The 15,923-nt window shown below is 56.4% G+C and overlaps 2 protein-coding genes across 2 annotated transcripts in view; both read left to right on the top strand.

Annotated features, from left to right (window-relative positions):
- The first annotated feature begins 4,529 nt into the window (after positions 1-4,529).
- LGALS1 (galectin 1) lies at positions 4,530-7,811 on the top strand. Its single transcript, XM_007454049.1, has 4 exons — positions 4,530-4,632; positions 5,843-5,922; positions 7,042-7,213; positions 7,612-7,811. Exons 1-4 carry the CDS (start codon positions 4,624-4,626, stop codon positions 7,756-7,758), a joined length of 408 nt encoding a protein of 135 aa, XP_007454111.1. The 5' UTR covers positions 4,530-4,623; the 3' UTR covers positions 7,759-7,811.
- A 6,716-nt stretch (positions 7,812-14,527) lies between these two features.
- The window catches only part of NOL12 (nucleolar protein 12), a 4,590-nt gene continuing 3,194 nt past the window's right edge, over positions 14,528-15,923 (top strand). The window contains exon 1 of the mRNA XM_007454048.1: positions 14,528-14,643. Within this exon, the coding sequence (XP_007454110.1) occupies positions 14,561-14,643 (83 nt within the window). The 5' untranslated portion in view covers positions 14,528-14,560. The remainder of the gene's footprint in view (positions 14,644-15,923) is intronic.

Below are 15,923 nucleotides of genomic sequence, written 5' to 3'. Positions count from 1 at the left end.
ATGCCCAGTTGTTCATATTTGTCCGATTTGCTTAATTGCTCTGTATATATTGGGTTGGCCAAAAAGATTGTTCACTTTTTGGCCGATCCAATATCTTCACATTTTTTAATTGACTCATTCGAGAGTCTGTTGCAGATGTGAAGACAGTTCATCCCCAATCCTTTAGCTTGTCGGTCCCAAGAGCAAGGATCAATTGTGGATTGTGGTTGTGCAGAAGAGCAAGGACTGTCTACACGGCCACAATCCATGATCATGTAGGAACCCAGATCTTTGATTTCATTGAGCCACTGGATTAACCTACCATGGAAACCTCCTAGCTCCAGACTGCTTGGTATGTGAATTTTCCTTAATTTTCAAGCAGTTTTCGTTGAGATTTCTGTTATTTGCAACCCCAAACTCTCCTGATACACAGGTCCCAAGCACATTATAGAAAACATTAAAATGTACCCACAGCCCCCATTAAATATATTTATGGGGAGTTTTTGCTATACATTTTTCCAAATATTTTTATGCTTTTGTTTTAGACATTATTTGACTATGGGGATCTAATTTAGGAGTGACCAACCTCTAGAGAGAACTGGGCACACTTTCGAAGAAAATTCAACCCACAAAATTGTTTTCAAGGTAATACAATTTTTATGACTACCAAGTGTTAGGTTTGAGCACAGTAAACATTCATTAATTTCAGCCCTTCAGTCTTAGAATTTTGGGGCCAACACATTTTTTTCTTCAAGTCTCAAATATTTTCTAAGCTTTTAGAAAACTCTTAGCTTCCTCTGAGTCTATAATTGTCACCCCCGCCACCACCAAACGTTTAAAAAAGTAAAAAAGACTCATGCCTGAGCCCTGGAGGGCTAATGAATGACAGCGTCTGGACCCCACCCAGCCCTCATATGAGAAGTGGTTCCCCAAAGGCGAGCTGGGGCCTGTGTTCAGAGGGGGACAAACACCAGGTGGGAAGGCAAAAGTGACAGGGTGTACTGTGTTTGGGGAGGTGGCTGTCTGGGGCAGGTGGAACAGCATAAGCAAAGGCAGGGAGGCGGGACTGGATGAGTGGGTAAGTGGGGAGGCGGGCTCCAGCACAAACTGGTTGGAAAAGTATCTGAAGTTGGGGGCATCCCCCAACTAGTCCTTCCTTCATGGAGCAGGAGGAAAAGATCATTTTGAGGTCCAGGTAGCCCTGGACCACAGTGTTCTTTCCTTGGCTCGGCAGACGAAAGGGCTGCAGCGCTAGCTGAGTGTGACCCTGGCCACTTGGCCACGCTCTCTGGGTGGTCTCTGCATCATTAAATGAAGGAGCTCTGGAGGCTCTGACCACCCACACTTTCCCCAGCTGAGCCAGCCAGGTTGCCTGGGGGTGTGGATGGTGTCTCGGTGGGCTGCCAGGCCCAGTCTCCACCACACCAGCTGGAGGAGGCGCGGCCTTCACGGGGGGCAGGGCAGGAGTCGGCAGGCTGGGAAGGGCCGTGCTGGCCTGGATGCCCTGTCTGGACAAGCTCAGCTCATTTCTCATGGCAGCAGCCAAGGTCCAGCCCATAGCACCAGCCTGTAGGATGGAGGAATTCCAGAGAGCTCGCTGCCTCTGCGGCAGGCCAGTGCGGGGGAGGACAGTCCCTGGGTGGGTGCCCCTGGCCTGTGCGGGTGCAGGAGAGGGAGCCGATGCGCAGCCCTCTCACATCACTCCTGTAATCCTCCAAGCAGCCAGACGATTACACTCCTGCTACCCTCCAAGACGGGTGGCATTCCCACCTTCCGGGCCTGGATACAGGTTCAGGGAGGACGAGGACCAAGGCTAGAGTCACAGCCAGGTAGCCCCCAGATCAGGACTTGTCCATCTTCTCTAACGTCGGCTTCATTTCAGGGCCCCAGAGCAGCTTCCCTGTGCAGAAGTTTCACCCAGGCGGCCTGCTTCAGGAGGGAGGTGAAGGCGAAAGGAGATAATGGATGAAAGTGAGGCGCCGGGCACAGGGCCTGACAGATAAGTAGGCGCCACCAATAGGAGGCCCCAAGATGGGGGCGGGGGGCACACAATGCACCTTGTCCCTGGTCCCTGCCTCAGGAAAACTGCGGCCCCTGTTTTAGGGGACACTGGACCCTGGAGAGACTCCCCACCGCAGCCTAGGCAGGAGGAGACTGCCGAGGGACGAAGGGGTGGTGAGAGGGAGGCCTCCCAGAAGTGCTGACCCAGGAAGGTGAACTCAGCCTGGGAGAAGAGACAAGAGGAAGGCTAAAACCTTCTGAGACTCTATGAAAAAAATAATCATCTATTAAGTACAACAGACCTGAACTCCACCTTGTACTAACCTCATGCAGGAGAGCAGGGTTGCACATCCCCAATTCACAGATGGGGAGACTGAGGCAAGCAGGGGAAGCAGCTTGCCAGGATGCCCTGGGGAGGGCATGGCAGGGCTGGAACCGGAACCCAAGTCTCCAGACTCCCAAAGGGGCCTTTCCGGGAGCCTATACACCCTGTCACCCTGCCACTCCATCTCTCTACCGGCCCTCGACAGGTCAGATGCCAGAGAGGAGTAAAGCAGCCCCTCATCCAACAGCAAACACTTCCTGGTGCTGGAACCGCCTTCCAGGTTGGGGGAAGAATGGAGGAGCAGCTCCTGAGGCCCTGAGAGCCCAACTACTGGGTCGGAACAGCCAGCCAGTCCCACCTGATGGCAGTCACAGCAACGACTGCCTGGACTCCTGAAATGCCCCCATTCCTTGACCAGGCAGAGAGAGTGTCTGTGGGCCTCGGAGGGGAAGCACAGAGGAAAGGCAGTGGAGCTAGGCTCCCCCCACCCCTCCCTAATGCTGAGGTTTGGGGGAGGCACTGGAGGAAAAAGTGAAGCTCTCTGGTTGGTTTCCGTGGCAGCTGGCTTGGTCTAGGAGGAGGGATGAGGGGCTCGCAAGGGGTGCGACCCAACCCCTCTGGGCTGCCTCTCAGCCCCGGGCAGCCCCTCTCCTCCTGTACCAGAGTGGGTTTCAGTCATCTGGAGGAAGGTGGGGTCTGGGGAGGCAGTGCAGGGCAGAGCGGGTTTGCTCCAGATGTGAGTCACCCCCGGTCCACATCTTCCCCCTTCAGTGCTGGTGATTTCAGAAGGGGGACAGTGATGTGAAGGCGGTCCTGTTGATAACTCTCTTAGCAAGCCCCCCACCTCACCCGGTGCCCCCCGCGCTCCTCCCTCTACCTGGTTTCTGAGTGTCAGGAGAGCACCCCTCCAACCCACCTTCAACTCTGTTGCTGCAGTGATTTTCCCTGCAGCCTAAATCTGGCCTCAATACTCACTCTTCCTATAACCTTCGGTGGCTCCCCAGCACCCTCAGATAAAACGATGCCCAAACCCCTCAGGGAGGCCCTTCATGATCCAGGTACCGCTGGCTTCCCACCCTCATGCCCCATCTTTCCCCAGCACACCCTAAACTCCAGCCATGCCCAGATGCTCTCTGTTCCCCAGACTTGTGCCTTCTCGTTCCTGAGCCTTTGCCCACGCTGGGATGCCAGTCCCTGCTTCTTCACCCGTCCTTCAAGACCCACCTTCTTCCCGTTCTGGACCATCCCACCAAGGTGCCCGCTCCTGACTTCCCTCAGAGCCTGCATCATGCTACTCCTTAACTAGATTCATGGCCAGATTCTGCCCCAACAGTGGGCCACTTGAGAACAGGGACTGAGGGCTTCATCTCTGAATCCTCTGAGGCTAGCTCAGGGCCAGGCACATAGTAGGTACTCAGTAAAATAAACAGATGGGGAAAGGGAAAGCTGTGCCGGGTGTCAGAGGGAGAAATGTGAGGAGAGTGGATGGAGGTGCCCAGACCGGGGACCCCATCCCCTCATGGCCTGGCACACCCTGGGCCCTCTCCCAGGCCTGAGCCTCTCAGACAGGCCAGAGGCTGTCAGGCAGGGGCTCTTGGAGGATCCCCGGCAGACCCCTCGGGAGGGCAGAACGAAGCCTGAGCCCTGGGCCTGGGCGGCGGCCACAAGCCTGGCACCGGCCCAGCCCTTCTTTAGCGCTAGTGAGGAGCACGAGAGCAGCAGCTGCAATCTCTGCTTCCGAGGGAGGCCCAGGCAGGGCCAGGGCTTTGTGGTTAATGGGTCCTGGGTCCTCTGCAGAGGCGCCCAGAGCGGGCCACGCCCTGGCCCCTGCCAGGGAGCAGCCTCACGAACCCCAGATCTAATTCTTGAAGGACACTGCACCTCCTCAGCCGCCTTCTATGGGGGACCCCCTGAGCTCAGCTAGCTGGCCCTGGCCCTCTTCCAGCCAACTCTTGGGCCTAGCTCATCCTCAAACTATTTTCCACTGGCTTACCCCAATCCTTGCCACAGCATAATTTTGGGAAGGGGTAAGAGAATGGGAGGTGGAGCCTGGACCGTGGGGGAGTGGCTAAGAAGGAATGGGGGGGTCTCCACTCTGATTGGTCATCTCTGCTCCAGAACTGGCTTCAAAATTCCATTGACTCCGCCTCCCGTGGCCCCTATCTCCTTTCTGAGTTACAATTGGCTCAGCATCCAGGGGGCGGGACTCACCCGGGTCTGGTCCAGTTAAAAGGGTGGGAGCGGGCTGTGGCCCATCTCTCGGGTAGTCTTCAGACGTCTGGTCCTGAAGTCCCAGGAACATCCTCCTCTCCTCAATCATGGCTTGTGTGAGTATGGGGACCCCACCCCAAGGCCCAGAGATGGCGTGGGGGCGGACAGCCAGGCATAGTGAGGGCAGATCACGATCTGGGTTCTAGTTCTTGTGGTGTGGCCTTGAACAAGTGTCTTTTCTGGGCCTCAGTGGCCGTGTCTGTAAAATGGGGGTGGGCTCCATGCTTCCGCAAGGCCTTCTCTGGCTTAAGAATTTTCTGGATTCCTCCAGGGTCTGACAGCAGTTATTTCTGCCAAGGGCTTACATTCTGCAGCTCTCTGAGAAGTGGCAGTGGGAAGGGTGTGGCCGACTGGAGGTGGAGTGGGGCATTTTGAGGGTGCCCAGGCCACTATCCCTTCCCCCTTCCCCCCAAAGAGCCTCCTGTCCCCTCCCCCCTGCAGCTGTCCCTGTCACTGGGCCAGGGCAGAGTCACTCTCTGCTCCCGAGCTGTAAAAGTCGCCAGGATCTGAAACAGGCTGCCGGGAGGGAGCCTGCCTGGGTTAGCCCGGGGCGGGTGATTCTGTCCAGGCTGGTCAGGTGGGGGCTGGGGGAATTCCCGCTCAACCATTCCTCCAAGCTGGGGGGTGGGGGCTGTGATAAAGGAGCAAGAAAGCAGCAAGAATATTCTGCAGGCCCCTAGGGAAAGGATTCAAGTTTCTGGCAGGAGGAACCACTCACACCAGTGAAGCTTTGCACTGGCTCTTGTTAACCCCGAGCCAGCCAGGTTGCAGGCTCTCGCCCTGGGCTGCTCTCCCTTCTTAGAGGGGTCTAGCTGTGCTCCTTAGGGGTCTCCTCTCCAGCCCCTGGCCCTTGGTGGGGGATGGCCCAGCCCCAGGCCTCTTCCTCTCCAGCAGAGGGGCAGACGCCTCACTCACCTTCCTTTGCCCCCAACTCGCAGTGTGACGCATTTGGAGCCTGGTTCTCTCCATCTATTCAATGAGGCGATGGAGCACAGCACTCCACCACCCAGGCTACTCTGCATCTAAAATCCCCAGGCTAAACCGCAGAAACTTCTAGATCCTGTCTTCTAGAACCTCAGTCATGTTACAGACAAGAAACTTGCCCAGGACCACACAAAGAAGGAGAGTCTAGAACTTGCAGCCGGGTTCCTCAGCCTTCGGGTCGGCCTGGTCAGAGCAGGCCCGGTCTTCCCGGCGCAGGGCACGACCTCCCACCCTCTCACCCTGCGTCCTCTAACCCGGCTGGACGGGGTCTTGTCTGCGCAGGGTCTGGTCGCCAGCAACCTGAATCTCAAACCTGGGGAGTGCCTCAAAGTGCGGGGCGAGGTGCCCCCGGACGCCAAGAGGTGAGAGGACGACGGCGGGGGCGGCGGGCGGCAGGGGCGGGGGCTGGAGCTCGAGGGTCCCGCCCCGCGTCTGGCAGGGGCGTGGCTGGCCGGGCCCGGCTCCTCCCTCCTGCGGGGCGGGGTTAATGTCGGCTGCTGCTGAGGCTACGTCTCCTGGGTGAGTCACTTCCTCCGCGGAGTCTGGACGCTCCCACCGTTGTCGCCCCCTTAAACTAAACCAGCTGCGGCCTCGTCATCTGCCTCGGCTGGCCTTCCCCTCCCCACTGCTGTGGGCGGGACCAGAGGCTGAGCGGGGCGGGGAGAGGGAATGAAAGGGTGTCACCCTCGCTGCCCGCCCTCTGAGGTCTGTGTATCCTGCCTGCGCTCTTGACTCTCGACTTTTTACTCCTTGCGTCCTTCCTTAGCTCATTATTCATTCGGCCAGCTGGCCTAGTTTCTCCGCAGCCTTGTGAGCTTGGACCAGTCAACCAACCGCCTTGAGCCTCGTTTGTTAATCAGTTAATGGAGGAGGGAGGTTGTGTGGAGGTGAAATGCTGGGTCATCTCACACGTTGATGACCAGCTGACAGTATAAAGAGCCGCACGCTTCATATGCACGGCTCATGTCGTTCTTTCTAAACCCTCAGAGGGAGGCCTTGCTGTGAGCTCCACTCAGGAAATGTATTATTGTTATTCGTTCATTCGCCCCACGGTTACAGAGCACCTACTGTGTGTTACGTATGCTGGGCACCAGGGATACAGAGATAGACAAGACAGACAGGACACTTGCCCTCCCAGAGGTCACCATCTGGAGGGAGTCTCTGACCTTGACCAAACGGGCAGGGACACAAATTCACGTCTACAAGAGTCCTGGCTGTCAGCATAGCAAGGCCCTTAAGAGATACTTCCAGTGGAGCCCCTGCTGTGCAGATATGGAAACTGAGACCCAGATGGAGCAGGGACTTGCTCAAGGTCACACAGCAAGGAGGTGGCAGGGGACAGCTAGAATCCAGGTTTCCTGCCTCGGCTCCATGCGTTCCCCTGATGAGGTCCATTAACATGGACTGAGCGGCACAGACTGGTCGGTCTGAGGGGGTTGCAGCGGGAGGGGACAGCCTCAAGCCCACCCGCTATCCCCTAGCTTCGTGCTGAACATGGGCAAAGATGGCAACAACCTGTGCCTGCATTTCAACCCCCGCTTCAACGCGCACGGGGACACCAACACCATCGTGTGTAACAGCAAGGATGGCGGGGCCTGGGGGGCTGAGCAGCGGGAGTCCGTCTTCCCCTTCCAGCCTGGAAGTGTTGTGGAGGTGGGCTGGGGTCTGGGGGTGGGGTCAGGGCCCTGGGTGGGCTGGGGCAGAGCTGGGTTGAGTGGCTAGAGACCTGGGTCCCACCCTGCCCCCCTCCCCTCCCTCCCCACCCCCCCTCCCCCCTGCCAACGAAGCCTGGGGCGGCTGGGCCCCACTGCCTTCCCGCTCCCTCGGAATTGCCCCCTCCCTCCCCATCTCCCCTCCCTCCCGTAACCTGCTGTGTGATCCTCGGTGAGCATCCCCTCTCCCAACCTCAGGGCCTCACCATGAAGCGGGGCTGTTGTCAGGGCTACGTGAGGAAAGGGCTCTGGGGGGGGCCTAGGACCTGCAGGCCGTGGCTGCAGGGCCGAGGCTCCCGCTGTGGGGTCCACACGCTCACTGCTCCTTTCCACCCCCAGGTGTGCGTCTCCTTCGACCAGGCAGACCTAACCATCCAGCTGCCTGGTGGATACGATTTCAAGTTCCCCAACCGCCTCAACCTGGAGGCCATCAACTACCTGGCAGCCGATGGCGACTTCAAGATCAAGTGCGTGGCCTTTGAGTGAAGCCAGCCGGCCCATGGCCCCCAATAAAGGCAGCTGCCTCTGCTCCCCCTGAACCAGCCTCCTGTGTGTGTGGGTGTGGAAGAGGAGGGTTCCACCGACTCCCCCAGGCTCTGCCCCTTCTTCACTTCCATTCACTGCCTCAGGGCATGCATACCTTTTTTTTTTTGGCTGCACTGTGCGGCTTGTGGGATCTTATTTCCCTGACCAGGGATCGAACCCGGGCCCATGGCAGTGAAAGCGCCGAATCCTAACCACTGGACCGGCAGGGAATTCCCTCGATGCATACCTCTTAAGTGCTAGTGACATCTTGTTCCCCTGGGTCCCCTGGGCTGAACAGAGAGCTCAATACACAGCGAGGGGCTCAGTACTAAATAAGACCCAGCCGCTGCCCTCAAACAGCTCCCAACTCACTAGGCCCGAGCACACAGTAGGTGCACAAAAGATGTTGAAATAAACGAAAACGGCAAGAGAGGCAAGGACAGACTGATTCATGCCATGGTATCTGGGGCAACACAGAGGGAAGTGGAAGGAATACCTGGGGCCCCTGTCATTTGTTTTCATGAACTAGAAAGAGATATGGTTCAGACAGTGCAGGGAAAGCAGCTGTGTGCCCCTGTGGGCCTTAACTCACCTCTCTGAGCCTCAGTTTATTCATTTATATGAGGGGGATGATCGCACGGAGACTACCGTGGGACTGTTGTGAGGATGAAATGACGTGTGTGATGGAGGATGAGCGTAGGGCCTGGCACAACGTACACATGCAGTGGGTAGTGTTTCCCATCGCTGCCGCACTACCTCTTGAGATCTTATCCCCCGAATCTGAAGGGGAGTAAACAGGCTCTGAGTGATGACTCCCTGGTCTCTACCAGGCCCAGCTGAGCCTTCTGGGGCTCCCCAGGCGTCCCAGCTTTGTGGCGCCAGGCCGCACATCTCAATGCTACAGTATAAGGGCAACCAGGGTGCTAGTCTGGAAACTTGGGTTCTGTGGCCCTCCTCAGGACCCTCAGCCCAACATAGGGAAGATGGGCTTGGGCGATAGCCCTGGCACCACCTGCTGGCCTGTTTCTGTACAGGAGGAATTGGGGTCGGTGGGATACGCCAGCCCCTGCAGAGAACCTACAAGTAGAGGCCTGTGGGCCGACTTGAAGCCCCGCCTTCAGGTTCTCAGAGGCCTCCTGCTGCACACAGCCTGTTCCCTGCACCGAAGAGTGCGGGAGACTCACCCTCCCTGAGATGAGGCCTCCATGAGCCTCTCCTCTGCTGGTTTCCAGAGGATGTGTTTTCCAAGACCAGCCAGGCTCCGTTACCTTGGAGGGCAGTCACACTCACTTGTTGCAAGTGATGGGACATGAGCTGATAGCTGGGCAACTCTGCAGACCGACCACTCCCTTGCACCTTTTCCTTTCTGCTCCCTGCTGTAGGGCCCCCTACCTCCCTGTGAAACAGCCCCTGGGAACTGAGCCAATGTTCCAAGAAGGCTTGGAATCAGGACCTCAGTTGGCACCCCCAACCCCCAAGGCAGTCTCCTGAGGTATGTGTTGGCTGGGAGCCTGGCAAATCTCACTCTCCAGGACAGCCAGCACTAGCTGTGGAACCCTGGGTAGGTCTCTTCCACCCCAGTCTGAGTTTCCTCATCCATAAAATGGGGGTCATTATTTTCACCTGGCCCTTTTGGGTGGGTGATTCCCATCTCAGTGGGTCTGCTGGAGGGCACATCTCTATAAGAGGGCCAAGAAGGATGGAGCGCAAAGGCTGGGAGCTGCCATGAGCCACACCCAATCTCCAGGCTCTCCTGGGGCACCCAACTGGCCACCTAGAGAGAAACAGCTTTGGAAGTCTGGCTGTGGAGGGGCGCCCTCTGCTGGACATCAGAGAAAGTGTCTTCTTGACTGCCTTTCTCTGATCCCACTTATTCTCTCTACACTGGCGGAACTCAACGATACTCCAGGACTGGGACTACAACCAGGCAGAGGAAAGCCCTGGGGCAGATAAGGAGAGAGACCACTGGCAGTGGAGGAAAGAAACTGGGCTCGGAGTTAGACAGGCTTGTGTCCAAACCCCAGCTCTATCACTGTGTGCCCTTGGGCCAGTTAATCAACCTCTCTGAACATGTTTCCTCATCTATCAAATTGCGTTAGTACTAGTATCCACCCTGTGCGGCCGTTGCAAGGATCAGCTGAGATAACGTAGAGAACTACACTGTGCCTGGCACATAGTAGGAGCTCTGTAACTGTTGGTTCCCTTCACCTCTTTTAAGACTCGGTGTGTCTCAAGAGCCTGTGAAACTGGGTCCAGAGAAACTAAGCAGAGTTCTGCCCTTAGACCACTCAAGCTTCACCCTCAGCACTTGCTCTTCTTGTCTGTGTGACCTTGGGTAAGTGACTGCACATCTCTGGGCCCCATTAAAATGGAACTCATACCTCAAGATAGATAATCATGTAAAGAGCTAAATTAATGGCAGCTGCCGTTATTCTTTTGGCTCATCATCTTCATCATCATTTCTATTACGGAGAATGTACCACCTCTTGCTGTGCCTGGCACACAGCAGGTGCTCAATAAACATAAAAATAATGTTGAGAAACTGACTTAAAAAGGGAAGTGTTTTAGACCGTGAGTTGCAGTAAATGGCTCTCAAGCTTTTGGAATCTGGGTGGGGTTGCCAGTCCTGCATCTCTTTTCCTGGAGTAAAGGGGACCTGGAACTCCCAGGAAGAGTTTGGAGCAACAGCACCTGCCCGAAGTGGCGGGCTTCACTCTGCACTGGGGGCTTTCGCAGATGTGACCTCCCTGAACCACTCATGGGCTGGCAGCTCGGGCCCGGTGGGCTGCGAGGGCGGACTGTACAGAGCTCCCCACACGAGGTCCTGCATAAGCAGGTGTCTCCTTACTCGGTCCCCAGTCTCTGCGCCTGACCGGAAGCTCTGGGAGGGCAGAACCACTCCACACACAGGGCAGCAATTGAGGATGACGCTGCACACCACTTAATAATGGGGTGACTTTGCTTAAGTCACTTCTCTCTGAACCTTCACAGAAGGTGGCTCGCTGGGCATCTTTTGGGGGGGCATCACTGCATCCAAGGCAATGCTTTCTCCCAGGAGGAGGGTGCCAAGGGTGGCATGGGGCATGGCCACTATGGGGTGGCAGAGGGGCAGAGGGGCAGTTGTTCATCACCCTGAAGCTCCCCGCTGTGCCCTATATTTGAGGATAACTTCCTCTCAGTGCCCAACGTGGAATCCCCCAGGCGGAGGACCCTTGTGGAATGGGTTCAACATTCGTGGAGAGATGCACCTACTGTGTGCCTAGCTCCTTTCAAAACTCATGGTCAGGGTCTGCGTCTTGCCCTCCGGAGGGGGTGTGCTGCTACTGGGAGAGTGATCCCTCAGGCCAGCGCCCCAGGATGCTGGGCCGTGAGGCCAGTGACCCAGGTCAAGTCTCAGCTTTACCAAAGAACAGCAGTGTAACCCTGGACAAGTTGCTTCCCCTCTCTGAGATAACAGGTGCCTTCTCTGTGTGCCTGGCACACAGTAGGCACTCAATATGTGTGTGCTTACTTGCTCTCTGGGCTCCAGTCACTTGTCAAAGAAGAGCATTGGGTCCTAAGAGTCTGTTATCCGCACTCTCGGATTGTTCTGTGGTCACCTCCTCTGGGAAGCCCTCCACACTGGAAGAGCCAACCCTGAGCTCCTCCAGCCTCCCGTGCATCACACAGCAGAGGTGTCAACCCCTGGACTGTAATGATCATTGACCCTGTGAACCCGTGAGTCCTTAAGGGCAAGGGCAGCAGCTTGTCTGCAGTACCCAGCACAGATGAGTTGAGAATGGGGGATTCAGGCGTACAATCCCAGCTAGTAAAATTGCCCTTCAGGTGTTTTACTTACTGCCTTCACATTCATGCCCTCATTTTTAGTAGAGGATGTGTTACTACATCCCAACTCCATACTTGGGGAAATGAGGCACAGAGAGGGGTGATGGCTTGTGTAGCAAACACATGTGTGGCATGTATTATGTTATACATACATGCTACATAACACACTTATCTCTCACAGTCAGGGTTCTCAAAATTTGGTCTGTGGACCAGCAACATCAACGTCACCTGAGAACTTGCCTGAAGTGCAAATTCTGGGGCTCACTCCAGAACTGCTGAATCAGAAACTCTGGGGTGGGCCCGAGCGATCTGGGTTTCAGCAAACCCTCCAGGGGATTCTGATGCACGCCAACGTTTGGAAACCACTGCCTTACAATACCTACCAAGTCACTATGATTAGTCCTCTTTTACAAACAGGGTGATTGAGGCACAGCGAAGGCAACTGGTCCAGGACCATACAGCTGTAACTGGGGTACCAGGATTCTAATCCAGGTAGTTTGGCTCCAGAAACGTGCTCTTGGAGACCACCACGGAGTTGACATCCAAATCAAAAGAAGGATCAGCAATCTTTGGCCATTCACTAATAACTCTGTATTGAGCACCTACTGTGTGCAAGGCACCGTGCTAGGCGCTGGGACCTCTGGGTCTCGCTCTCACCGTTGTTAGTCTAAGAGAGGGCGTGGGGCTGGGAGTCGCGGGGGTGGGTTGGGGAGGGGCAGGAATCTTGCCTGTTACAGGCAGAAGAGAGGGACGGGGAGACGGGCTCTGCGGCCCCTTTAAAAGGCGGGGCCTGGCGAGCGGAACTGCGGGGGTTGGAATCTGGGTGGGGTTGCCAGTCCTGCATCTCTTTTCCTGGAGTAAAGGGGACCTGGAACTCCCAGGAAGAGTTTGGAGCAACAGCACCTGCCCGAAGTGGCGGGCTTCACTCTGCACTGGGGGCTTTCGCAGATGTGACCTCCCTGAACCACTCATGGGCTGGCAGCTCGGGCCCGGTGGGCTGCGAGGGCGGACTGTACAGAGCTCCCCACACGAGGTCCTGCATAAGCAGGTGTCTCCTTACTCGGTCCCCAGTCTCTGCGCCTGACCGGAAGCTCTGGGAGGGCAGAACCACTCCACACACAGGGCAGCAATTGAGGATGACGCTGCACACCACTTAATAATGGGGTGACTTTGCTTAAGTCACTTCTCTCTGAACCTTCACAGAAGGTGGCTCGCTGGGCATCTTTTGGGGGGGCATCACTGCATCCAAGGCAATGCTTTCTCCCAGGAGGAGGGTGCCAAGGGTGGCATGGGGCATGGCCACTATGGGGTGGCAGAGGGGCAGAGGGGCAGTTGTTCATCACCCTGAAGCTCCCCGCTGTGCCCTATATTTGAGGATAACTTCCTCTCAGTGCCCAACGTGGAATCCCCCAGGCGGAGGACCCTTGTGGAATGGGTTCAACATTCGTGGAGAGATGCACCTACTGTGTGCCTAGCTCCTTTCAAAACTCATGGTCAGGGTCTGCGTCTTGCCCTCCGGAGGGGGTGTGCTGCTACTGGGAGAGTGATCCCTCAGGCCAGCGCCCCAGGATGCTGGGCCGTGAGGCCAGTGACCCAGGTCAAGTCTCAGCTTTACCAAAGAACAGCAGTGTAACCCTGGACAAGTTGCTTCCCCTCTCTGAGATAACAGGTGCCTTCTCTGTGTGCCTGGCACACAGTAGGCACTCAATATGTGTGTGCTTACTTGCTCTCTGGGCTCCAGTCACTTGTCAAAGAAGAGCATTGGGTCCTAAGAGTCTGTTATCCGCACTCTCGGATTGTTCTGTGGTCACCTCCTCTGGGAAGCCCTCCACACTGGAAGAGCCAACCCTGAGCTCCTCCAGCCTCCCGTGCATCACACAGCAGAGGTGTCAACCCCTGGACTGTAATGATCATTGACCCTGTGAACCCGTGAGTCCTTAAGGGCAAGGGCAGCAGCTTGTCTGCAGTACCCAGCACAGATGAGTTGAGAATGGGGGATTCAGGCGTACAATCCCAGCTAGTAAAATTGCCCTTCAGGTGTTTTACTTACTGCCTTCACATTCATGCCCTCATTTTTAGTAGAGGATGTGTTACTACATCCCAACTCCATACTTGGGGAAATGAGGCACAGAGAGGGGTGATGGCTTGTGTAGCAAACACATGTGTGGCATGTATTATGTTATACATACATGCTACATAACACACTTATCTCTCACAGTCAGGGTTCTCAAAATTTGGTCTGTGGACCAGCAACATCAACGTCACCTGAGAACTTGCCTGAAGTGCAAATTCTGGGGCTCACTCCAGAACTGCTGAATCAGAAACTCTGGGGTGGGCCCGAGCGATCTGGGTTTCAGCAAACCCTCCAGGGGATTCTGATGCACGCCAACGTTTGGAAACCACTGCCTTACAATACCTACCAAGTCACTATGATTAGTCCTCTTTTACAAACAGGGTGATTGAGGCACAGCGAAGGCAACTGGTCCAGGACCATACAGCTGTAACTGGGGTACCAGGATTCTAATCCAGGTAGTTTGGCTCCAGAAACGTGCTCTTGGAGACCACCACGGAGTTGACATCCAAATCAAAAGAAGGATCAGCAATCTTTGGCCATTCACTAATAACTCTGTATTGAGCACCTACTGTGTGCAAGGCACCGTGCTAGGCGCTGGGACCTCTGGGTCTCGCTCTCACCGTTGTTAGTCTAAGAGAGGGCGTGGGGCTGGGAGTCGCGGGGGTGGGTTGGGGAGGGGCAGGAATCTTGCCTGTTACAGGCAGAAGAGAGGGACGGGGAGACGGGCTCTGCGGCCCCTTTAAAAGGCGGGGCCTGGCGAGCGGAACTGCGGGGGCGTCTCTGCGGGGCACTTCCGGGAGGCTGGAAACGCTACACCCGGAAGCGTCAGGTGAGAGGGAGGCGCGCCGCCGAGGCCTCACCGCTATGGGCCGCAACAAGAAGAAGAGGCGAGATGGCGACGGCCGGCGGCCGCGGCTCATTTTGAGCTTCGACGAGGAGAAGCGGCGGTGAGTGTCAAGGCTGGACCGTATCCTCTTCGAGCCGCCGGGCAAGGCTAAGGCCAGGTCCGCTGGCACACGCTCACGCGGACGGCCCTTCCGGTCCCGCCCTCTGGGCGTGGTGCGAAGCTCCCGCGGAAGGAAGCGGGCGCACTGGGCCCCCAGCCCAGAGGAATGGAATCGTCCGCCCCGCCCTTACTTCTCTTTTCGGCTCCTCAACCCGCCTAGCGCTGATGTACGCGCCGCTCCGAGAGCGGGGAGCTCGGGTCTCCGAGCGGTGGCTTCGACCTCCCTAGCCCAGCCCGGCGGCCCCGCACGCAGCAGACTCAGCTGTTTTTGATGAACGATGAGTGAATGAAACGAGTGGCTTAAATTCATTTATTCGCCAGGCGATTACTAAGCTCTTTCGGGGTGTGCGCGCCAGGCCTCGGGATCCCTGAGTCGGACCCTTAAGCCTTAGCGTTCGGCCCATCACATGTCCCCCCCCTCAGAGTGCCACCTGGGTATATGGTAGTGGGTCAGCGAAAAGCCTAACGTTGGGCCCCGGAACAGATGGGAATGGTGCAGCAGGCTCTAGAGAGGTGAGGGGCTGAGATCAGATAGGGGGAGCGAGGGAAATGCTGAAGAAGCATCAAGAAAACTCAGGGTGGGACTTCCCTGGTGGCGCAGTGGTTAAGAATCCGCCTGCCAATGCAGAGGACATGGGTTCGAGCCCTGGTCCGGGAAGATCCCACATGCCGCGGAACAACTAAGTCCGTGAGCCACAACCACTGAGCCTGCGTTCTGGAGTCCGCGAGCCACAACTAGTAAGCCTGCGTGCCACAACTACTGAAGCCCATGCGCCTAGAGCCCATGCTGCGCAACAAGAGAAGCCACTGCAATGAGAAGCCCACACACCGCAACAAAGAGTAGCCCCCACTCGCCGCAACTAGAGAAAGCCCACACGCAGCAACGAAGACCCAATGCAGCCAAAAATAATAAATAAATAAATAATAAAAAGAAACTCAGGGTAGCATCAACACAACTTACAGATGAGTCCAGGGGCGAGGTCCTGGTCAAATGGGGAGTTGGTCCAATGGAGAGTTCGTGGAGGTCTGGGTGAGGGTGGCCTTGAAAGCCCCACTAGAAGTGGCTTAATTCACTGAGTAATGGAGTTTGCCAGAGAAGAAGGGACCCTCACCTGTTCTAGGTTCAAAGGCTCTCAGCCTGTGCCCACCACCTGGCCCGGTTGCTGGCAGCTGAGAGCCCTGGAGGGTAGTGAGTGGAGAGAGGCAGCATCTCCCTCTCTT

Source organism: Lipotes vexillifer, unplaced genomic scaffold (genome assembly GCF_000442215.2).
Source record: "Lipotes vexillifer unplaced genomic scaffold, Lipotes_vexillifer_v1.1 scaffold382, whole genome shotgun sequence".
In the NCBI taxonomy this organism is placed as follows: Eukaryota; Metazoa; Chordata; class Mammalia; order Artiodactyla; family Lipotidae; genus Lipotes; species Lipotes vexillifer.
This window is presented reverse-complemented; position numbering and strand designations above follow the sequence as displayed.